We start from the raw sequence: 25,967 nt of genomic DNA on the forward strand, positions 1-25,967 counted from the left end.
TTCAGCCTCCACATCCTCACCAGCCTCTCGTGTTGTCACTACTTCTTTTTTTAAGCTGTTCTGATAGGTGTGTAATGATATCTTGCTGTGGTTTTAATATTTATTTCCTTAATGACTCATGACGTTTTATCTTTTCATGTGCTTATTTGTCATCTATATATCCTCTTGGTGAAATGTCTCTTCATGTCTTTGCCCATTTTCTTTTTTTTTTTTTTTTTTGGTTGCACTGGTCTTCATTGCTGCGCGTGGGCTTTTCTCTAGTTGAGGCGAGTGGGGGGCTACTCTTCGTTGCGGTGCGCGGGCTTCTCATTGTGGCGGTGGCTTCTCTTGTTGTGGAGCATGGGCTCTAGGTACGCGGGCTTCAGTAGTTGCAGCACGCAGGCTCAGTAGTGTAGCACGCGGGCCCCAGAGTGCGTGGGCTTCAGTAGTTGTGGCATGTAGGCTCAGTCGTTGTGGTGCAGGGCTTAGTTGCCCTACGGCATGTGGGATCTTCCCCGACCAGGGATCGAACACGTGTCCCCTGCATTGGCAGGTGGATTCTTAACCACTGACCACCACGGAAGTCCTTTGCCCATTTTCTAATTGAAACTTTTTAATTTTAAGAATTTATTTTTACTATTGAGCTTTGAAGTTTCTTTATATATTTTGGATACTAGCCCTTTGTTGAATATATGGTTCTCAAATATTTTTTTTTACATAATTAAGCAGAATTTAAAATGAACTTTAAAAAATAATAATGAAATCATAGGCTTAAAAAATGTAAAATCTCATGGTACACATTTAAGGCTCTGGATTTTGGTGTTTAGGTTTGAATTCAGACTGTGCTGTTTTTATTAGCTGTGTGACCTTGGGCAAGTTACTGAATAATCTTGGTGACTCAGTTTTTTATCTGTAAAATAGGGATTAAAAATAGCAGGGGCTTCCCTGGTGGCGCAGTGGTTGAGGGTCCGCCTGCCGACGCAGGGGACATGGGTTCATGCCCCGGTCCGGGAAGATCCCGCATGCCGGGGGGTGGCTAGGCCCGTGAGCCATGGCCGCTGAGCCTGCGCGTCCGGAGCCTGTGCTCCGCAACGGAAGAGGCCACGACAGTGAGAGGCCTGTGTACCGCAAAAAAAAAAAAAAAAAAAATAGCATACATCGTAGCGGGTTGTTGTGATAATTAAATGAGTTAATACATGTAAAGAACTTGAATGTTGCTTGGATTTTAAGTGCTGAAAATGTGTTAGTTATTATGCTGTTTTTAAAAATTGTGCATTAACTTACTTGCCTAATTTTAGTTTTCTTCTTTTAATTTCATAGCGGTTGGATTTCATCCCTTACTGGTCTCAACAAAAGTATTCCTGTTGGAATCATGATGATAATCATAGCAGCACTTTTCACAGCATCAGCAGTCATCTCACTAGTTATGTTTAAAAAGGTAAGTGAAATTTTATGTCTGTAAATTTTTTTTAGTGAGCCTGATATTCAGTTCTCATTTTCCCATTTTGCTCTTTATTTAGTGTAACCTCAAGCCATTTGTTTGTTGTTCTTATGCAAGTTTGCTCTCTGAGGATTACTTTTTACAATTAAAAGTTATGCATAGATAAATTTTAGAAAATTGCATCACGTTTAATGTTTCCCATAGATAGGGAATATTTTTAAATTCTGTTAACTGAGGGCTTCTTTTATCAATTGAAGAGTCAATCTCATTTTTAAAATTTGTATCTTTTTATATATTCTGATTTTTTTTGAATATGAAACATAGTAGACTGATTAATAAATAGAAGTAAATCTCTTGTGTAGTATATGCATTTTATTTGTATTTAAAATTTAAAGACACTAAATTATTTTATCTAAGAGTATAAAGTGAGCTGGTAACAGATTCAGGCTGGATTATGGACTGAATTTTATTTTTAGTAACTGCCCAATTATCTTAGCTATACAGTTGGCCCTCTATATCCACATGTTCCACATCATCTAATTTGAGCAACTATGGATTGAAAATATTAGGGCAAAACAAATTCCAGGAAGTTCCAAAAAGCAAAACTTGAATTTGCCACACAATGGCAACTATTTACATTGTTTTTACAACTATTTATATAACATTTACATTATGTTAGGTTTTATAAGTAATCTAGAGATGATTTCAAGTATACATATGGGACAGATGTGGAGAGGATGTGCGTAGGTCACCTGCAAATACTACGCCACTTTGTATACGGGACTTGAACACCCTCAGATTGTGGTACCCATGGGCGTGAGGATGAGGGTATCATGGAACCCGTACCCACAGATACTGAGGGATGACTGCGCCTCCTCCTGTCAAATTCCCATGGCTGTTTTCACTGCCTTAAAGAAAATCATTCCATAGGGTGGGAGAAAGGTCAGGTTTTTTATATATAAAGTTTTATCGTGCCTTGGGTATGTATTTTTGATATTCTACACATGTTCCAACATAATATAGAGACCCTGTGAATAACACCTATGTTTTAAAATAATACTTTTTGGTGGGTCTCACATTAATGAAAATAAGTCCTTAAAACATTTTTTCTTTGTTTTTTTTTACTCTATGGCAACTTGGGAATATGTACAAGGATTGCACAGAAATAACTGTACCTTATATTTAAGAAAACTGCATTCTTAAAATATTTTGCTTGTACATTTGTCTTTAATCCTTCTCAAAACTGTGAAACCTAGGCTATGTTCTTTCTGTCCATATTTTGCTACTCATTTTCCCTCTTAAAAGCTTTTACTTCTTTTTAGAAATACACATACATAACTATTGAAACTCCGCTTTCTAAAGTTACTAGATCCTATACCAGCCTTTTTTTCCATTTTCCTCCTCCTTGGATGCTGAAGCCTTCTATTCTACAGGTGGCCCCTCTTCCTCAGCCTTTATGGTTATGTTCTGATTCTCCTGCCTCTGAGGCTAGTCTTTCTCCTTCATTTCTTTGTTCAGCTCTTAAGTAAAGGTCTTCTTAAATGCAGTCAGGTCTCTGCTCTTTGTGCTTGCTCTACAGTATTTTTTCCTTGGGAATTTCAACCTCCCTCATTGTTTCAGTTTCTTCCCTACCTACATGAACTAGAATGTTGGAGTTGAAAGACAATGCTTTACACAAACATTTAGTTGCATCTTCAGGTGACCGTTTATATCCCCAGTTGATTGGTATCATCATCTCACAGTAATGCATCATAAACTCATTCTTTTCTCAGAACCAGCACTCCTTCCAGAAGTTCTGATTCATATTCAAGAAACATTTATTAACACCACACATTGTATGATTCCACTTATATGAAATGTCCAAAATAGGTAAATCTATAGAGACAGAAAGTCGTTTCGTGGTTGCCTATAACCAGGGGCGGGGGTAGAGGGTGACTACAAATGGTTATAGAATTTCTTTTTTGGTGTGATGATGAAAAAGGTCTACGAATACACTAAAAACCATTGAATTGTACACTTTACAAGGGTAAATTGTATAGTGTACAACATTTATCTCAATGAAGCTGTGTTTTAAAAAGGAAATTAGCTATTATACATGAGTGGTTCTAAGTACTTTTTCATGTGATTCCAGTTAAAACTTATGTCAGTACTTTGTCAGTGCCTCCATTACTTTTTTACTCACTTTCCTAGATACTTTCTTAGTGTCTGTTCCATCTTTCTCTTCCTTTCCATTTCCAACCTCAGCTAACCCAGAGATTTTTTTACAGGTCGCTCATACCCCATTCCCACTTCCTTCAGTTCACTTTATGTATAGTTACTGTTTTAATCTAAAAAAAATCCCAAACAAAGCCAGCGCTCTGAAGAGTTTTGAAGTGGACTTCAGGTTGGGGAATGGGATTGTGGTGGTAGTGGTAGTGGGGCTGGCGGTGACCCTTCACAGCTCCCGGATCCAGACTTTATACTCCATTCAAAGTTACTGCTTGGTTTCTTTAAATACATCACGTACATTCCTTGGTCTCAGTTTTTGTTCATGGTATGCTTCTTGACCTCTGGGTTACTTTATCTTCTCTGCCAGTTGAAGTCTTACAAGTGCTCTTTCAAGACCTAGTTCCAGTCTCATATTCTTCGTCTGTGAAATAAGGAATTTAGATGAGATGATTTTATGAAGTACAATAAATGGAGGTAATATAAGCTAAAATATAGTTTGAGCCAGCTTTCATATTTGTAACAGCAAGGATGTCTTTTAATTTGATAGAAATGGAGATCCAATGAAAACACCTGATTTTTCTTTTCTTTTCCATACTTGCTCAAAACTTGCTGTTTTTTCTTCCAATTTCATTGAGATATAATTGCATACAGCACTATATAAGTTAAAGGTGTACAGCATAATGATTTGACCTACATACGTCATGAAATGATTTTTAATAAGTATAGCAGGACTTCCCTGGTGGCTCAGTTGTTGAGAGTCCACCTGCTGATGCAGGGGACACGGGTTCATGCCCCGGTCTGGGAAGATCCCACATGCTCCAGAGTTGCTGGGCCCGTGAGCCATGGCCGCTGAGCCTGTGCATCTGGGGCCTGTGCTCCGCAACGGGAGAGGCCACAGCAGTGAGAGGCCCGCGTACCACAATCAATCAATCAATCAATCAATCAATCAATAAATAAGTAAGTAAGTAAGTAAGTAAGTAAGTAAGTATAGCAAACATTCATCATCTCATATAGATACAAAATAAAAATTTTTTAAACGTTTTTCCTTGTGATGAGACCTCTTAGGATTTACTCTCTTAACAATTTTCATATATAACATACAGCACTGCTAATTATATTTATCATGTTGTTCATTACATCTCTATTACTTATTTATCTTGTAACTGGAAGTTTGTACCTTTTTGACTATCTTTATCCAATTTCCCTTCTCCCACCCCCCGCCTCTCATAACTACAAATCTGATCTCTTTTTCTATGAATTTGTTTGTTTTTGAAGTATAACTGACCTCCAACACTATGTTAGTTTCTGGTACACAACATAGTGATCTGATATTTCTGTATGTTTCAAAATGATCATCACAGTAAGTCTAGTTACCATCTGTCATCATATAACGGTATTCTATTATTGACTATGTTCCCCACACTGGACATTTTAAAAGAAAAAAGTCCTTTGGGGCTATGTAGCCATAGTTTATAACCACTAGGAGTCAGGCTTTCCATAAGCAGTTAATGCCCTCTAAAAGTTATCTGTGCACAGTTTTGGCTTTAGAATAGTTGCTTTTTATTAGGCTATTCTGTGTCTCCAGTACCAGCTAAATGGTGCTCTGTGGTATATATTTATTTCAATGGCAATGAATACAATTTTGAGAATTTTGTGGACATTCTGAAGTCCTGCATAATTTGGAGTTAGCTAATCATTGGTGTCTAAAGTGCCCAGTATGAGCACTATGGTATCTTTGTCTTCCCCATAGTGTCATCTTATAATCCAAATTTAAAATAATTGAAATGCAAGAATATCTGTCTCTTGTACCTCTTCATAGATAAGGGAATAGTTTAATTCTTACCTTTCACAGATAGATTTTTAAATTTTTCTTTTAGATTATTCCCAAACAATATTTTTTTTACAGGCCCATCTTTTTATAGTAAGCTATTAGAAAGAATTAAATAATAGTGTTGGGCTAAGGGAGAGGTATTATAAATGGGTCAAATAACAAATGCATGAGTCATAGGAGATTATATATCAGTGGAATACAAAATTTCCCCCATCCTTTAATTGATATAAGCTAGAATAACTTCGTATGCTAGAGATAAATAGATAATACATAATTTGTATTTCCTTTGGGACCTAGTTGTGAATGGTTATTTTTCTATGAAATTAAAAAATTGTTAATAGACTTTGTCCACATTAATAAAATAATTATTAGTAGTGATTTTTTTGCACTTCAGAAGAATTTTAGAAAAAAGTTATTTCACTTCTTTAAAAAACAAGTTTTTTTTTTTTTTTTTTTTTTAGTTGTGTCACATGGGCTCTAGAGCACAGGCTCTAGAGTAGTTGTGGTGCACGGGCTTAGTTACTCCACGGCATGTGGGATCTTCCCAGACCAGGGCTCAAACCAGTGTCCCCTGCATTGGCAGGCAGATTCCCAACCACTGCGCCACCAGGGAAGCCCAAAAAACAAGTTTTTAAAGTACTTAAAAATTTTTTTTCTATACCAAAATATCTGTTTTGCAAGTAATCTTTTATTTTGTGTGAGAGTATAGAATTGGGGTATAAGATCCACAATAATGAAAAGTCTCATTTATTAGTTAAATTGGTGTTTTACAGTAAATGCTTTGTGAAGCTATCCTACTGTATATAAAGTGATAGTCCTCTTAGATTAAAAGTGAATTTCACTTTCTTTGAAAGCATTGTAGTTGTTCACTACCCTCCCCCCCCTTTTCTTTCTGATTTATTTTGGATCTAGGACAGAATGCTGATAATTTTACTGTAATATCTTTCTGTACTATCACAGGCATGCTGCTTCTCTCTCTTCCTCTCTCTGAATCATCCAACACTAAGGTCTTTCCTGATTAGGTATCAATTTCAGATGATTCACATTGCCTATTAAAATGCTAGTCCACATGCTGCTTATCTTCATCCAGGGGACACAGAGTAGGTACAGTAATACTTTTGAATCCCTAGAAAAATTGGCACTCTGAGCAGATTTTTTATATCTGTCATCAGTCGGTATCCTTAGTATGTTCACTTTTTTTTTTTGATTGCCCAAATCTTAATTTTGTTATCCTTTTCTGTAAGTACTAGGCTAGTTACTTATTAGGTCCCAAACCTCAGTTAATATAACTAAATTATTGTGAATTATCTTTACCTAGGCATCTTCAAATTCGGTGGATCTGCTAGTTTATAATGCTGTACATATGATATTTTCATCCAAATAATCTTTATATGCATATTTTAATGGCTTTATTACTGAGATGTAACTTACATATCATGCAGTTTACCCATTTAAATTGTATAATTCAATGCTTTTTGGTATATTACATTATTTTTAAAAATTGTGGCTCTACATAAAACATAAAATTTGCTATTTTAATAATTTTTAAGTGTATGATTTAGTGGCATTAATTACATTCACAATGTTGTGTAACCATTACCACTATTTCCATTTTTCGTCACCCCAACAGGAATTCTGTGGTCATTAAGCAGTAACTCTTCAATTCCCCCTACCACCAGCCCTTCATAACCTCTAGTCTATTTTCTGGCTCAATGAATTTGCCTATTCTAGATATTTCATATAATTGGAATCAAACAATATTTTCCTTTTTTGTCTGGCTCATTTCACTTAACATAAAGGTTTATCCATGTTGTAGCATGTGTCAGAATTTCATTCTTTTTTATGACTGAATAATATTCCAATCTGTGTATATACTACATTGTGTTTATTAGTTTGTTGATGGACACTTGGATTGTTTCCATCTTTTTTCTACTGTGAATAGTAGTGCTACTATGAATATTGGTGTACAAATATTGCTTTGTCTCTGCTTTCAGTTCTTATGGGTATATACCTAGGAGTGGAATTGCTTGGTGGTCATATGGTAATTCTATGTTTAGCTTTTTGAGGAGCCATCAAACTGTTTTCTGCAGTGACTGCACTGTTTTTCATTCCTGCAAGCAATGTGCAAGGGTTCCAATTTTTCTACATCCTCGCCAACATTTATTTTCCATTTTCTGATTATAGCCATCCTAGTAGGTGTCAAATAGTATGTTCACTTTTAAAACAACCTCTGAGGTAATTGCAAACTAATAAGCATTTTACTTTGTAACACAGGTATAGTCTGCTAGAGTAGTACTGAACTTATTTGGTAACTTTTTTTAAATAATGAGGATGATTTGGGGCCAGTTGTTTAATCCATAGGAGATATGGAAACAAATAATTGTTCAGTGACTTCTGCCACAAGTTACTATGTGTTCTGGGGGTATAACTATGAGTGGAAATTGCCACTTCCCCTCAAGGAACTTAAAAAGCATGTAGGATATAAGACATGTGAATAAACCCTGCAAAAGAAGAGTCACAATATACATCCCTAAAAGTCTTGGAAGTGCTGACGAAAGGGAGAGCCACAGCTACTTCAGGCAGAAGGAGGACAGCAATATTTAAGATAGACCTCAAAGGATGAGTGGAATTTCAATAGTGTGAATCTAGAGTAGTAGCTTAAGAGGTTACAGAAAGGGTATCTGACCCAGATCTATGGGCAGGAGGGTTCATAGGGAGTTTCTAAGAAATGTTGAATTGAAAAAATTAGGTTTAGAGGTCCAGAAGTTTTTTCAGAAACTCAAAATGAGAATGAAACAATTTTCAAAAACTCATTTTTCCCAGCTTTAAAAAATGTTGAAATCATTTTGGTATGACAGGGATCTGAAAAGCATGATTTCCTTTTTTTAATTCCAGTTTTATTGAGATATAATTGACATACAGCACCGTATAAGTTTAAGGTGTACAGCATAATGGTTTGACTTACATACATCATGAAATGATTATCACAATAAGTTTAGTGAACATCCATCATCTCGTATAGATACGAAATGAAAGAAATACAAAAATATTTTTCCAGGCTTCCCTGGTGGCGCAGTGGTTGAGAGTCCGCCTGCCGATGCAGGGGACACGGGTTCGTGCCCCGGTCCAGGAAGGTCCCACATGCTGCGGAGCGGCTGGGCCCATGAGCCATGGCCGCTGAGCCTGCGCATCCGGAGCCTGTGCTCTGCAATGGGAGAGGCCACAACAGTGAGAGGCCCGTGTACCGCAAAAAAAAAAAATTTTTCCTTGTGATGAGAAGTCTTAGGATTTACTCTCTTAAGAACTTTTGTATATAACATACTGCAGTGTTACTTATATTCATCATGTTGTACATTGCATCCCTAGTACTTATTTGTCTTATAACTGGAAGTTTGTGCCTTTTGTGCCTACTTTCATCCAGTTCCCCCTCCCTCCACCCTCTGTTTCTCATAACCACAAATCTGATCTCCTTGTCTATGAATTTGTTTCTTTTTGAAGTATAATTGATCTCTAACACTGTTAGTTCCTGTTATACAACATAGTGATTTGCTATTTCTGTACATTTCAAAATGATCACCACAATAAGTCTAGTTACCAACTGTCACCATACAAAGATATTACATAATTATTGACTATATTCCCCACACCGTACATGTCATACCTATGACTCATTTATTTTGCAGCTAGAAATTTCTAATCTTAATCTCCTCAGCTATTACTCTCCTCCCCCCACCCCCTCCCCTCTAGCAACCACCTGTTTGTTCTTTGTATCTATGATTCTGTTCCTGTTTAGCTATGTTTGTTCAATCGTTTTGTTTTTTAGATTCCACGTGTAAGTGGAATCATACAGTATTTCACTTAGAATAATACCCTCTAGGTCCATCCACGTTGTCACAAATGGCAAGATATCATTCTTTTTTTATAGCTGAGTAGTATTCTGTTGTGTGTGCATGTGTGTGTGTGTGTGTGTGTGAGTGTGTGTGTGTGTGTATGCCACATCTTTCTCCATCTATTGATGTGCACTTAGGTTGCTTCCATATCTTGGCTATTGTAAATAATACTACAATGAGTATATATCTTTTGCATTAGTGTTTTCATTTTCTTCAGATAAATACATAGGAGTGGGTTTGCTGGCTCTTTTGGCAGTTCTCTCTTTAATTTTTTTGAGGAATCTCCATACTGTCTTTGATAGTGGTTGCTTCAATTTATATTCCCACAAACAGTGCACAAGGGTTTCCTTTTCTCCACATCCTTGCCAGCACTTGTAATTTGTTGTCTTTTTGATAATAGCCATTCTGATAGGTGTGAGGTGACATCTCATTGTGGTTTTGAATTACATTTCCCTGATGATGAGTAATGCTGAGCATGTATTCATGTGCTTGTTGGCCATTTGTTTGTTTTCTTTGGAAAATGTCTATTTAGGTCTTCTGCCTATTTTTAAATGAGGTTTTTTTTACGGTACGCGGGCCTCTCACTGTCGTGGCCTCTCCCGTTGTGGAGCACAGGCTCCGGACACGCAGGCTCAGCAGCCATGGCCCACGGGCCCAGCTGCTCTGCAGCACGTGGGATCCTCCCGGACTGGGGCACGAACCTGTGTCCCCTGCATCGGCAGGCGGACTCCCAACCACTGCGCCACCAGGGAAGCCCGGTTGTTTGTTTTTTTGATGTTGAGTTGTATGGGTTCTTTGTATATTTTGGATATTAACTCCTTGTCAGATAAAATTGTTTGGAATATCTTCTCCCATACAGTAGGCTGCGTTTTTGTTTTGTTGATGGTTTCCTTCACTGTGCAAAAGCTTTTTAGTTTGATGTAGTCTCATTTGTTCATTTTTGCTTTTGTTTCCCCTGCCTGAGGAGACATATCCAAAAAATATTGCTAAGACTGATGTCAAAGAGTATACTGCCTATGTTTTCTTTCAGGAGTTTTGTGATTTCCAGTCTTAAATTTAGGTATTCATTTTGTATTTATTTTTGTTTATGGTGTTAAAGAATATTCTAATGTCATTCTTTTACTAGTAGGCGCCCAGTTTTCCCAGCACCACTTATTGAGGAGACTGTCTTTTCTCCATTCTATATTCTTGCCTCCTTTGTCATAGATTAATTGACCATAAGTACACACATTTATTTCTGGACTCTGTTCTGTTGATCTATGTGTCTGTTTTGGTGTCAGTACCATAGTGTTTTGATTACTGTAGCTTTGTAGTATAGTCTGAAGTTGGGGACTGTGATTCTTCCAGTTCTGTTCTTTCTCAAAATTGTTTTGGCTATTTGGGGTCTTCTGTGTTTTCATACAAATTTTTAAATGACTTGTTCTAGTTCTGTGAAAAATGCTATTGGTATTTTGATAGGGATTGCATTGAATATTAAGATTGCCTTGGGTAGTATGGTCATTTTAGCAATATTAATTGTTCCAGTACATGAATACAGTATATGTTTCCATCTGTTTGTGTCGTCTTCAGTTTCTTTCATTAGCGTCTTATAGTTTTCCAAGCACAGACGTTTTACCTCCTTAGGTAGGTATATTCCTACATATTTTATTCTTTTTGATGCAGTTGTAAATGGGACTGTTTCCTTAATTTCTCTTTCTGATAGTTCATTGTCAGTGTATAGAAATGCAATAGATTTTTGTATATTAATTTTGTATCCTGCAACTTTACTGAATTCATTGATGAGTTTTAGTAGTTTTTTGGTGGCGTCTTTATGATTTTCTATGCATAGTATCATGTCATCTGCAAACGGTGACAGTTTTACTTGTTTCTAATTTGGATTCCTTTTATTTCTTTTTCTTGTCTGATTGCTATGTGTATTACTTCCAATACTATGTTGACTAAAAGAGAGTCTGGGCATCTTTGTCTTGTTCCTGTTCTTAGAAATGCTTTCAGCTTTTCAACACTGAGTGTGATGTTAACTGTGGGCTTGTGATTTGTGGCCTTTGTTACGTTGAGGTATGTTCCCTATGTACCCACTTTGCAGAGTTTTTATTATAAATGGATGTTGAATTTTATCAAAAGCTTTTCCTGCATCTATTGAGATGATCATATTATTTTTATTCTAAAATTTGTTAATGTGTCACATTGATTCATTTGCAGATATTGAACCATACTTACACCCCTGGGATAAATCCTACATTATGATGGTGTATGATTCTTTTAATGTATTGTTGGATTTGGTTTGCTAATATTTCATTGAGGTTTTTTGCATCTATGTTCATCAGTAATATTGGCCTGTAATTTTGTTTTTTTGTGATATCTTTGGTTTTGGTATCAGGGTGATGCTGGCCTCATAGAATGAGTTCAGAAACATTTTTTCTCTGTAGTTTTTTGGAATAGCTGAGAGGGATTGGTGTTAACTCTTCTTTACATGTTGGTAGAATTCACCTGTGCAGCCATCTGGTCCTGGACTTTTGTTTGCTGTGAGATTTTTTTAAATTACTGATTTAATTTAATTCTTGGTAGTTGGTCTGTTCCTAGTTTCTATTTCTTCCTGATTTAGTCTTTGGAGATTGTACATGTCTAGGAACTTATTTGTTTCTTCTGGGTTGTCCATTTTATTGGCATATAATTGTTCATCGCAATCTATTATGATCCATTATATATCTGTGGTGTCAGTTATCACTTCTTTTTCATTTCTGATTTTACTGATTTGGACCCTCTCTCTTTTTTTCTTGATGAGTCTGGCTAATGGCTTATCAATTTTGTTTACCTTTTCAAAGAACCAACTCTTAGTTTCATTGAACTTTTCTATTTTTTTAGTCTCTATTTCATTTATATCTACTCTGTTCTTTATGATTTCTGTTAACTTTGGGCCTTGTTTGTTCTTTTTCCAGTTACTTTAGGTGTAAGGTTAGGTTGTTTATTTGAGATTTTTCATTTCCTGAGGTTGACTTGTATCACTATAAACTTCACTCTTAGAAATTGCTTTTGCTGCTTCCCATAGATTTTGGATCATTGTGTTTTTGTTTTCCTTTTTCTCCAAGTATTTTTTAAAATTTCCTCTTTGATTTCTTCAGTGGCCCATTGTTTGTTTAGTAGCATATTGTTTAGTCTCCATGTGTTTGTGTTTTTTTACATTTTTTTTTCTTGTAGTTGATGTCCAGTCTCACAGCGTTGTGGTCAGAAAAGATGCTTGATATGATTCCAGTTTTCTTAAGTTTACTGTGACTTGTTTTGTGGCCTGTCATGTGATCTATCCTGGAGAATGTTCCTAGTGCACTTGGAAAGAACGTGATTCTGCTACTTTTGGATGAAATGCTCTCTATCTGTCTATTAGCTTCATTTAGTCTGTTGTGTCATTTAAGGCCAGTGTTACCTTTTTTTCTGTCTGAATGATCTGTCCATTTATGTAAGTAGCGTGTTAAAGTTTGCTAGTATTATTAGGTTTCTGTCAGTTTCTCCCTTTATGTGTGTTAGTGTAGTAATTCCCCTACATACAAATGAGTTCCATTCCAAGAGCGTGTTTGTAAGTCCAGTTTGTTCGTAAGTCCAACAAAGTTAGCTTAGGTACCCAACTGACACAATCAGCTATATAGTACCGTACTGTAATAGGTTTATAATACTTTTCACACAAATAATACATAAAAAAACAAATGCAAAAAATAAAGAAAACTTTTTTTTTTTTTTTTTTTGCGGTACGCGGTCCTCTCACTGTTGTGGCCTCTCCTGTTGCGGAGCACAGGCTCTGGACGCACAGGCTCAGCGGCCATGGCTCATGGGCCTAGCTGCTCCGCGGCATGTGGGATCTTCCCAGACCGGGGCACGAACCCGTGTCCCCTGCATCGGCAGGTGGACTCTCAACCACTGCGCCACGAGGGAAGCCCAAGAAAACATTTTTAATCTTACAGTACAGTACCTTGGAAAGTACAGCAGTACAGTACAATAGCTGGCATACAGAGGTTGGCATTAAGTGAACAGACAAGAAGAGTTACTGACTAGAGGAGGGAGAAGGGGTGGGAGATGGTAGAGGTAACGGATCGTCAGCAATAGGAGATAGAGGGTAAGCTGCAGTTTCACTCACACCTGACGTTGATGGAACGAATCTTTGAAGGTTCACAACTTGAAGGTTCATATGTAGGGGACTTACTGTATGTAGTCTGTATATTTAGGTGCTCCTATGTTGGGTGCGTATATATTTACAACTGTTATACCTTTTTCTGGATTGATCCCTTGATCTATTTAATGTTCTTCTTTGTCTCTTGTTACTGTTTGTTTTAACGTCTATTCTGTCTGGTATAGGTATTGCTACTCCAACTTTCTTTTCTGTTTGCACGGAATACCTTTTTCCATACCCTCACTTTCAGTCCGTGTGTGTTACTTCAGGTCTAAAGTGAGTCTCTTGTAGACAGCATATATATGAATCTTGTTTTTGTATTCATTTAGCCACTCTATGTCTTTTGATTGGAGCATTTAGTCCATTTACATTTAAAGTAATGACTGTTAGGTTATGTATTTATTGGCATTTTGTTAATTGTTTTTTGGGTTATTTTTTTATTTATTTATTTTTTTTCTGTGGTATGCGGGCCTCTCACTGTTGTGGCCTCCCCCGTTGCGGAGCACAGGCTCCGGACGCGCAGGCTCCGGACGCGCAGGCTCAGCGGCCATGGCTCACGGGCCCAGCCGCTCCGCGGCATATGGGATCCTCCCAGACCAGGGCACGAACCCGCATCCCCTGCATCGGCAGGCGGACTCTCAACCACTTGCGCCACCAGGGAGGCCCCTGGGTTATTTTTTGTAGTTCTTTTTTCTTTCTTTTGCTCTCTCCCTTGTGATTTGATGACTATCTTTACTGTTATGTTTGGATTCCTTTCTTTTGTGTGTGTATCAATTATAGACTTCTGGTTTGTTGTTACCATAAGGTTTATATATAGCAGTCTGTGTGTGTGTGTGTGTGTGTGTGTGTGTGTGTGTATGATTATTTTAAGTTGCTGATCTCTTAAAGTTTGAACACATTTTAACAACCCTGTATTTTTACTCCACCCTGCCACATTTACAGTTTTGACATCATATTTTACATCTTATTTTGAGTATCCCTTAGCTACTTATTGTGGATATAGATAATTTTTCTACCTTTTATTATTTTTAAAATATTTATTTGGTTGCACCAGGTCTTAGTTGCAGCAGGCAGGCTCTCTAGTTGTGGCTCGCGGCCTGCCTAGTTGCGGCTTGCTGGCTCCTTTTAGTTGCGGCATGTGGGCTCCTTAGTTCGGCAGGCAGGCTCCCCAGTTGCAGCTTGCCGGCTCCTTAGTTGTGGCTCGCTGGCTCCTTAGTTGTGGCATGCATGTGGGATCTAGTTCCCCAACCAGGAATCAAACCCAGGCCCCCTGCATTGGGAGCACAGAGTCCCAACTACTGCGCCACCAGGGAAGTCCAAAATTTTCTACTTTTGTCTTTTAAGCTTTCTACTAGCTTTATAAGTGGTTAATTTACTACCTTTACTGTTTGTTTGCCTTTGCCAATGGGAGTTTTCCTTTTGTAATTTTCATATCTCTAGTAGTAGCCTTTTCTTTTCTGCTTTGAGAAGTCTCTTTAACATTTCTTATAAATCTGGTTTTGTGGTGCTGAACTCTTAGCTTTTGCATGTCTGTAAAACTTTTGATCTTTCCTTCAAACTGGAAGGAAAGCTTTGCTGAGTAGTCTTCTTGGTTGTAGGTTTTTTTTCCATTCATCACTTTAAATATATTGTGCCACTCCCTCTGGCCTGCCGAGTTTCTCCTGAAAAGTCAGGTAATAGCCTTATGGGAGTTTCCTTGTATGTAACTTGTTTCTTTTCCCTTGCTGCTTTTAATATTCTCTCTTTATCTTTAACTTTTGCTGTTTTAATTACAGTGTGTCTTAATGTGATCCTCTTTGGGTTGATCCTGTTTGGAGCTCTCTGTACTTCCTTGACCTGGATGTCTATTTCCTTTCCCAGGTTAGGGAAGTTTTCAGCTATTATGTCTTCAAATATGTTCTCTGTCCCTTTTTCTCTCTTCTCCTTCTGGGACCTCTATAAAGTGAATGTTAGTACACTTGATGTTGTTTTGGAGGTCTCTTAAACTGTCCTCATTTTTAAAAATTCTTTTTTCTGTTCAGTTTGAGTGATTCCACTGCTCTCTCTTCCTGTTCTCTGATTTGTTCCTCTGTATCATCTAGCCTACTGTTGATTCCTTCTAGTGTGGTTTTAATTTCAGTTATTGTATTCTTCAACTCTGTTTGGTTCTTCTTTGTATTTTCTTTCTTTTCTTTTCTTTTTTTTTTTTTTTTTTGTGGTACGCGGGCCTCTCACTGCTGTGGCCTCTCCCGTTGCGGAGCACAGGCTCCGGATGCGCAGGCTCAGCGGCCATGGCTCACGGGTCCAGCCACTCCGCAGCATGTGGGATCTTCCCGGACCAGGTCACGAACCTGCGCCCCCTGCATCAGCAGGCAGACTCTCAACCACTGCGCCACCAAGGAAGCCCCTTCTTTGTATTTTCTAACTCTTTGTTAATCTTCTCACTATGTTTATCCATTCTTCTCCTGAGTTCTTTAAGCATCCTTATGATCATTACCTTAAATTCTTTATTGTGTAGATTGCCTACTTCCACTTCACTTAGTTCTTCCTTTGGGGTTTTACCTTGTTCCTTTGTTTGGAACATATTCCTCTGTCACCTCATTTTGGCTCATTCACTGTTTTCATTTTTCTGTATTTGGTAGGCTTGTTATATTTCCTGATCTTGGAGAAGTGGCCTTATGTAGGAAATGTCCTATGTGTCCCAGCAGTGCACTCCCCTCTGGTCACCAGAGCTATATGCTCTAGGATTGCCCCATAGATAGGTTGCATGGGCCCTTTTGTTATGGTATGCTGACTACTGTGGGCAATCTGGTAGGCATGGCTAGCCCCTGGTCTTCTGGTTGGTTGCTATGCCCTGCCTTATGTAGAGGCTGCCGGCCACTCATGGGCCAGGCCGTGTCATGAGGTGGCTGGTTACAGAGCCCCAGGGGGTCCTAGGGCTAGTTCTGGCCCACTGCTGGGTGGAGCTGGGTCTCATGTTGGCTGGTTTGTATGCTAGGTGTCCCAGATCCCATGTTGGCCTGCTGGTCGGTGGGGCCAGTTCCTGACATAACTGTCTGCCACGTCCATGGTGCCTTGAAGCTGGTGTTGGCTTTCTTTTGGGTGTGATTGGGGCCCACGGGGTCCCAGGGCTGGTGACTGCCCACTGGTGCATGAGGCTGAGTCATGGGGCTGGTGCTGGCCCACTGGTGAATATAGGCAGGTCCTGTGGTCTCTGGTTGCAGAACCAGGGCATCCTGAAGCTAGGGTCAGCCTGTTTGCGGGTGGGGATGGGACATAGGGGGGTCCCAGGGCTCGTGCTGGCTCACTGGTGGGTGGACCCAGGTTCTGGGGTTTCTGGCTGCATGGCCCTGGAGATCTGGGGATTGATGTTGGCCAGTGGTTTATGGGGCTGGGTCTTGGGTAGCTGGGGGCTCTGGGGATCCTAAGGCTGCTGGTCTGCTGGTGGGTCAGGCTGTGTCCACCTGTTAGTAGCTTTGCCTGAGGTGTCCCAGTTCTGGTGCTGACAGGTTGGTGGGTGGGACCAGGTCCCGGCCCTTGTAAGAAGGAGGATTCCAAAATGGCACTTTCTATCACCAGTGCCCTTGTGGTGACCTGAGCTCCCCAAATTGGACACTGAGCTCCCCAAATTGGCTGCCACCAGCATCTGTGTCCCCAAGGTGAGTTTCAGTTGCCTCCTGTGTCTGCAGGAGGCTGTTCAAGTGGGTCTGACCCAGGCTTCTTTCAAATTACTGCTTCTGCCCTGTGTCTCAGAGCAGGTAGCATTTTGTGCATGCCCTTTAAAAGTGAAGTCTGTTCCTACAGCCCTCTGGCTCTCCTGGAAGCAAACCTTGCTGGTCTTCAAAGCCAGACGTTCTGGGGGCTCACCTTCCCAGTGGAGGAGCCCAATGTGGGGCTCGAACACCTCACTTCTCAGGGAGAATCTCTGTGATTCTAATTATCCTTCCGTTTGTGGATCGCCCACCCAGGGGTTTAGGCCTTGACTGTACTGCATCTCTGCCCCTACTACCTGTCTTATTGTGCTTCCTTCTGTATAAATTTAGTTTTAGTAGATCTTTTCTGCTAGTCTTCAGGTCTTTCTCATCAATAGTTGCTCTGTAAATAGCTGTAAGTTTGGGTGCCCGTGGGAGGAGGTGAGCTCAGGGTCTTCCTACTCTGCCATCCAAAAGCATGATTTCTTGATATGGTGTTCTGGAAGCATTAATGGAAACAATACATTTGGATTATTTTGTTTAAGTAAAGTACCATGGTTTTTAATTTCCATAGTAAATAATATTTTGTGTGTCATTCAACCACATTGTACACTAAGATATTTTTGAAGATACATTAAGGAATCAGGATTCTTTTCTGGAGTTGTGTCTTGGCTGTGACACTTTTGCAGATATTTTAAAGTTAATTTTAATTTTTATTAGTCTAACACATTTACATAATTCTCATTTGATCCTCAGGAAAACTCTGAGAGACAAATAGGACAAGAAATATTCTTGTTGTATGAGAAGTAAACTTGAGGTTTTGAGTGGTGTCCAGCCCTGCAGAAAGTAGTGGAATCACTAGGTACCAAATCTAGTGTCCTTTCTGTGGTACTTCTAGGACTAAATATGTAGGTTAGTGCAATTCTCATAAGTAGAAGAGATAGCAAGTATTTAAGTTGTTTAGTTTTTGCTTTTTAATTACACTGTTTTATCTTAAAACAGTTTTATCTCCCTGATTTCTTAAGGAGTGTGTTATCAATAGATATCAGTAGATATCACTGAAACATAACAGGGAAATGGTCAGCTTTTTGAGATGTTGATCCTTGTAAGTAGCCCATCATCTTGCTGGGACACTGAAATGAAGAATCACCCCTTTCACATGGATATCGTGGATCTAATGCAGTATTTGAGCATTGTGCACTGAATACATATGCAGTCTTTTCCCTCTAGGTGGCTCTCTGGGTTTATATAGATATAGACTATTGAGAAATGTATTATTCCTACCTTTATTTTACCTCTCTGCTCTGTGGGGCTATGAATTACATTTTAAGTAATTAAACCATGAAGTTCATGAATACATAACATCAGCCACTCAATTTAATACAAATTTGAAAAAAGGAATAAATTAGAACAGATGTTTGTTAATTACATGCCCATAAATTGGGGTGGGGGGAAGGGGGAGAGACAGACAAGTTAACCTGTAATTACTTTGCACTGTGGCTAGGTCTAGTAAGTAAAGAAGGTTTATTAGATTTCTATAATACACTTAATTTGTAGGATCTAATCATATGTACTCATTGTGAGATAAATTTCTTGAACATAGGCGTAGTAATTTATCTGTATCTTTAATTTTTTATTTTAAAAACTTGGTTTGGAAAGGGAATAAAAATATACTTATGGTAGTGCTGTGGTACTAAAAGAATTTTAAGGTTCACCAGTATATGTACTTGTCAATGATCTCTTTTTCTCCCTGACCCTTATTTTCTCTCTCTTTTTTTAAATTTGCACTTTATTTATTATTTTTTTTTGGCTGTGTTGGGTCTTCATTGCTGCGCGTGGGCATCTCATTGCGGTGGCTTCTCTTTGTTGTGGAGCACAGGCTCTAGGCGCATGGGCTTTAGTAGTTGTGGCACACGGGCTCAGTAGTTGTGGTTCGCAGGCTGTAGAGCGCAGCAGGCTCAGTAGTTGTGGCACATGGGCTTAGCTGCTCCGTGGCATGTGGGATCTTCCTGGACCAGGGCTTAAACCCATGTCCCCTGCATTGGCAGGCGGATTCTTAACCACTGCGCCACCAGGGAAGTCCCTCTCTCTGACCTTTATTCTTTTTTTTGGTTGCACTGGGTCTTAGTTGTGGCACGCAAGATCTTTAGTTGTGGCATGTGGGATCTTTTAGTTGCAGCATGCAGGATCTTTGTAGCGGCATGCAGGATCTTTAGTTGCGGCATGCAGGATCTTTTAGTTGCAGCATGTGGGATCTTTAGTTGCGGCATGCAGGATCTAATTCCCTGACCAGGGATTGAACCCCGGACCCCTGCATTGGGAGCGTGGAGTCTTAACCATTGGACCACCAGGGAAGTCCCTTTCCCTGACCCTTTAATACTTTGATCCATAGTAATATGGCATTTGCTTTCGCTACTGTGTATCAGAAGAACTTGGGACTTTGACCCCTTATTTTCCCCGACAGCTCTTCATTCCTTAATTGCTTTCTTCCCTTGGCATCTGTGAAAAGGTCCCTGGTTTTACTCATTCCTCTCTTAATCATTTCTTGTTGTTATGGGTACCTCTTAAATATTGGTGTCTAAACAGGCTTCGGTACTTGATTTTCTTCTCTTTCTACTTTATGTGTTATCTCTCTGTGGACAGTTTCATTACGTCAGAGTTGTAGCTACCATTATGTGCCATTGGTTTCCAAGTCCATGTCTCTAGCCCATTCCTCTCTACCTCCAAACCAAATTTTCACCTGTCTGCTGGGGCAGGCTTAGAGTAGGTATTCAATAAACATTTGTGCAATGGATGAATGTTTAGAACTTAGCGTCTACTCTTCCCCCAAACTAACGTATCCTCTGTATTCTCTCTTTGTGAAACAACTTCCCAGTATCTAAACTTGACTTGAAAGTACTTGACTCCTACTTTTCCTCACTCCACACTTAACTCCACAATTAACCAGTTCCTACGTATTTAGGTTTGGGAAAAGGGCTGACTTGGGTGTACTGCCCCCATCCTCCAAACCTACTTTGATGACATTCTTAGTCAGGCTTCTAATTTAGACCTAATCACAATGCAGTGTAATTACAAGTTCACTTTTCTGTCTCATCTTTCCTTTTCATCTTTTTTCCTCATCTTTCATACCCCCAAGTTTGTAGGTATGTAATAAGTAAATATCAATATTTGTCCTAATGTGCCTTGTTATTTCCTTTCTCAAATTTGTATTAGATGGAGTGGCTGATGTTATGGATTGATGTGCTTCATAGTTTATGCATCTTCGAGAGAGATGCTAACAGAAAGAGTATTTTTGAACCCTGCTCATAAAAATCTAAGATTTGAGTGATGAATCAGTATGGACAGATATTGCTCAGAAGTGTTTCTTCTTAAATCCTTTAGGACTTGACCATACACAAAAACATAAATAGTATTCAGAGTGAATTATCTTTAAGGACACACATATTGCTCACTACATTAAATGATAAAACGATACCATTTGATACAATAGGGGCAGTGGTGTATATGTAGCCAACATAGAAATAGGTAAGGTATTATTTTTTTGGAATTGTCTAGGGTAGTAAATTAATGTATTTAAGTCAGAATGTCTCCTGTTATGTTTAAACCATTCTTTTGTAAGGCTGTAATATCTTAATTAGGTACAGTGGAAAACATAGCTTTTTGCATTTGGTTAAGAAGTCCTTTTTTATATTATTTTTGGTTTGGCATAGGCATAATTATCTCTTCTGCATTGGAGATAAAAGGGAAAAATCTATTTTAAGAAAATATTTACAAACAATGTTGTGTGCCACTGTGGTGGCTGATGTTCTTGATCTTAGGAATTCTGCCTAGAATCTAGTCTTTTTATCTCTGAGTCATGTTGGGATTAATTGAAGAGCTATTGATAATGAACGCATAGATTACCACTCAACTTCTCCCACTTTTCTGTGCCTCTGTAGGTACATGGACTGTATCGCACAACAGGTGCTAGTTTTGAGAAGGCCCAACAAGAGTTTGCAACAGGTGTGATGTCCAACAAAACTGTCCAGACTGCAGCTGCAAATGCAGCTTCAACCGCAGCAACTAGTGCAGCTCAGAACGCTTTCAAGGGTAACCAAATTTAGAGTCTTCAAACAATACATTGTTACCTTCTGACTGTACTTTTTTCTCCAGTTACTGTATTCTATAAATATTTTTTTTGTTCAAAACACAGTACACACAGCACGTATATTTCCTAATCACTTGTGCATGGGCTAAAACCAGAAAAACTTCCTTGTCTTATCATTTACCTGATAGTTTCTTAATATTTCAGTGCCCCTTGCAAAAAAAAAAAATTACATGTGACATAAATATTCTCCATATTTTTGGGGGATGAATGTTCAGCGAATTATTTCAGTGGTGACACACTGAAATTAACATGGCACTTATGATTAAAAATGCACTTAGTACTTGCTGCAGTCATTCTTTCAAGAGTCAGACGTAAGGATTACACATTGGAGCAGTAAAGCAATGCTTCATTCCTTTTCCTTATTTATATTGAAAGAAATAGGACATCAGAGACTTAGGGATTTTTTAATTGGCTTGCTTTTTAGCAGTTTCAGTCACCAGTGAAGAGCCTGTGTACATTTCATGGTAGATAATGTAAATTTTATCTTTCTATTTTCTTTTTTTAGAGTAGTTGATATTTTGATAATCAAGCTCTGATCTTGCATGGTCACCATGTTTCTTAAAAGAATGAGTATTTTGGGTTATGCACTGCTTATGGTTGCAGGATTGGGGAGTTGTTTATAGAATCATAGAAATGATTTTCTGTAATACTTTCTTCTAAATAAAAATTCACTGGGGTGCAATACGAGGATATAATATAATATGCAGTGCATTATCCAAAAGAAAAGGTAGATAATTGATGGAATAGAATGTAGTGATGATAATACCTTTTTGTTTTTAATTTTCAGTATTCATATCATAGTAAAATATTACTGTATGGAAACTTTGGTATATTCTTGTGGCTACTCTTTTTAATTGAACTGAGATTGTGTTTGGCAGCTCTTTTCTGGGGTATGTGTGTGTAATTTTTAACAGAGGTATTAAAGTCTAGCCTAACTCCATGTCCAAAAAGAACATAACAGTATTTAAGAAATTTTTCTTTTAGCCTCTCATGTCTAGCTGGCATTAAAAATAAAAAGACCCTGGCACTTCACATATACTTGAATCCCTAACGCACCTCAGTCTTTGAATTTTTGAGACAGACAGACAGAATACATTAAAATTTGTAGCAACAGAAAAAATAAAACATTTAACTTGCATCAAGCAAGAAAATACAGATACAGTTGAATGCATTAATTATGGATATAATCATGTTAAAATTATTACTATGCAGCACAGAACTTCATCCTTATAGTATACTTGGGTTGAAACTTTGAGTCATTTTTAATAATTGATTAAATGACTTAAAGACATTTGTAAAGTCACGATACTGTTGTTTTGGAAGTCATTAGCTAACCTAAAAGATTGCAGAATAATAAGTATTCAACTTGATTTTGACAAGTAAGGGTACTCTATTAGATTATATTATTTGAGACTAAAAAATTGGCTGGGTGTAAATGGTTAAATCACTTTTATTCTTCCCCCCAAATCTGGAGTTAAAATGAGTTTCATGCTGGGGGTAGGATGGTGAGTTCTCACTATTTATGAAAGAAGCTTTGTGTGATACTAGATATAACACGGATCCATCCAGATGGTGTTTACATTTGATTTATTTGGGACTTTGTTGAAGTAATATACTTGGAAGATATTTCTTTTATTCTGATGAAAGTAGGATTCAGAGTATGAATTTAAAGCTGTTTTTATGAATATTTCTCATCAGTGATAATCTCTACTTACTTTCTCAACCAAATAAGCCAGTTTAAGATTTTTAGAGTCTATAATCTTACTGAAAATCTGTCTCATCAGTATGCTTTGTTGAGTGTGGATTTTACAAACATTCAAAACATTAACCACAAAATACAGCAGAAGTACTTATGTCTGTCATTAATTCATCTCTTAAGTTCCTTTTGTTTTTCTTTAAACTGCAAAATGAAAACTTTATCATAGAGACTTTTGAAAAATACTGAGATACTTTCCTTCAAAAATTAGGAATGCTTCTCTCTATTCTGTAGAAATCCTCTATTGCTAAATAGCAAAGAATAATTACAACCAACTGTACCTTTTTTTGTTTGGGTGGGGGAAATGTTTTAAATTCCAGTTATTTGGGTTAATACAAGCTTATAAGAGAAAAATGTTTTTTTAAAAACATAAATGCATTAAAATGATGGCACTGCTTAACAGTTTAAGGTAGAGGGGTTTTTAATTCTTATAATCTCTATTCTCTTAACAATAATTATTAGTAAATAGTCACATTTGCACTCAGTAGAAGATTGGCACTTGTTAGTGTTTTATATTTAATATTAGCATTACCCAGTATCTCAGTCATGAAATGGTCTTCACATTGTAAGTATCCATGTCACTTTTCAGTTGGTAATGTTAAGTTTTGGCTATTTTATTTCAAACTAAAGTTTGAACACTGGAAAATCATTGCTCAGTGGTTTTTAATTTGGGACTTGGATTATTTATCTAGGGATGTTTGTATATTTTGTCAACGAGTAATATTGCGCTGCCATTACGGTGACTGTCATGGTTCTGTATAAATGCCCTCCATCTGTCCCTCTAATGTTGCATGTTTTCAGTGGTTTGGAAGTTTTGTATATTTACTGTATTAACACAGAGTGTCATAAAATAAAATGCTGTTTACTGGATGTTTGTTTGTATAGTTTTAAATACTGTATTAGCACTTCAGAGGCAGAAATTATGCTGAGGGCCTAATGTATATAGAAATAACCACATTTAATTAAAAAAATAATTTGTGTATAATTCTATCACGTGCTACTAAACAAAATAAGTAATATAAAAGACTTAGTTAAAAACTCTTAGCAACATAAAATGACAATTTTTCTGTTGCTTTGGACCTTTGTAGGTAGTAGAACATGAGGTTCACTCATTAAATATTTTGACCACTTTAAAGTCAAAATACACAGACTGTCTAGCAGTTAGTGAGATTTAAAATGGAAAACCTGTTTTGTGGCCCAGATTTTTCCTTGTAGGTTAACATGGATGCCTCTGTACTAGTATTGTATTGATTTGACTGAACTTGTGTTCTGTTTTCTAGCCTCACTACCTGTTGTTGTTTTATGTACTGATGAAAGTACAAATTTGTGTATTGTTGGATTTTTCACTTGGCTATCTAAAGAGGATATAAAAATATAGTCTAAAATAATGTTCATGGTGAATCTTATTTGAGAAATACATGTTAAATTAAAATAGGAACAGCATTTTCAGTTTTCTGGGTGTTACCTAAAAGTGAGTTTGAATTTTCATTGGATACAGTCCTTCTATAAATCATGTTGAGATAATGTATGGTTTGCATTTTAGAGGGGGTTTATGTTTAATTAAGTTTCTTAGTTTCTGTAAATCATTTGTAGTACTATAATGCTTATACAGTTATTACTTTATCTTTTTCTGAAAACAGTGACATTAGCATCTAATTTTATATGTTTATTGGTAAAAATCTACGTTTAGACTGTTTATATACAGAATTTGTTACATTTTTTTGTGCAACTTTCCCTTATTAGAATGACAGTGGCCATCACGCACCATTTCACTGTACCTCCTTCCATTTTATCCTTAAGGTAAATGTTTAGAGGAATTTGTTGATTCCATGTGGTGAAGAACTTTAGGGGGGAAATAAAAGCAGTTAATATAAAAATAATTGAGGATGGTTAAAATCTACACTTCGATGGATTTTCAAGTACCATAGTATAAATTTATTTAGAGTAGAATAATATGTTTTAAAACACTAGAGTTGTTTTAAATACTTGTTTATTAAACTAAAAGATTGTATCTCAGTGGTTAAATATTATGGAAAGTGAAGTATTTCTACTAGAATTTTAGGGTACATTATACAAAACAGCATGCTTTTTGTAAGGATGGGTGTTTTTAAACCTTATTTTAAGGTTTTATCACAGTCTACAGAAAGATAGGAAGGAATCTGTAGAAAATTTCTAAGCCAGCCAGGCATTGCCACTAATCTATCCTAGATATATAGATATCTTTAATTTGAAGATTCCAGGAAAATAGGGAAAGGTTCCCCTCTAGTGTTCTTACCCTTCCTGTAGGTTTCATATTTACAGTTTAACTTTGTGGTTTTGGTAAGACAAAGCCTTCAACTTGGAGAATTTTCATTGGCACTGTTCATGTTTTCAAATGGCAGGGGACATGGGAGCCAGTATGTAACAATGCAGCAAGTGTTAAATTTTAAGTTTATCCAAATCTTGATTTATTTTTCAGCTTATAACTTTCTGGGCTTGGCATGGCTGATGGTGTAGTTAAAATCCTTCTGCCACTAAAACCCATTTTATCTTTTTTCTACTGGGGACAGAAAGTCGTTAATCCTCTTGTGCCTAGTAGTGTTTCATATACTTGTATAAGATTACTCTGAATATTATCCTGTCTACATTTAAACAGTTGAATCTGTAGAATCATAGCCTGCAAATTTTATTTTTTAACTCTTGTTTTTAGCACTTAGCTGTAATCCTAGAGTTCCTCCAGAACTCTTTAAAAATTTTGTGGGCCAGTGATTCTCAAGATAAATCATGGTTGTGTGTAGCTGTTACTATTGGCAATTTATAGTGTTCTTCAGGTGCTTGGGGGTGAGGAAAAAAGATGCTCCAAATAACTTTTTTATCTGGTGGTGACAGTGGTTCCTACAATATTATAG

General features: G+C 37.5%; 1 protein-coding gene across 1 annotated transcript in view; it reads left to right on the forward strand.

Moving 5' to 3' along the window:
* The window catches only part of SCAMP1 (secretory carrier membrane protein 1), a 109,616-nt gene extending 85,149 nt beyond the window's left edge, over window positions 1–24,467 (forward strand). Inside the window, exons 8-9 of the mRNA XM_060093078.1 lie at window positions 1,300–1,417; window positions 21,115–24,467. Coding sequence (XP_059949061.1) covers window positions 1,300–1,417; window positions 21,115–21,279 — 283 coding nt within the window. The 3' untranslated portion in view covers window positions 21,280–24,467. The remainder of the gene's footprint in view (window positions 1–1,299; window positions 1,418–21,114) is intronic.
* Window positions 24,468–25,967: the final 1,500 nt, after the last annotated feature.

Source organism: Mesoplodon densirostris, chromosome 3 (genome assembly GCF_025265405.1).
Source record: "Mesoplodon densirostris isolate mMesDen1 chromosome 3, mMesDen1 primary haplotype, whole genome shotgun sequence".
In the NCBI taxonomy this organism is placed as follows: domain Eukaryota; kingdom Metazoa; phylum Chordata; class Mammalia; order Artiodactyla; family Ziphiidae; genus Mesoplodon; species Mesoplodon densirostris.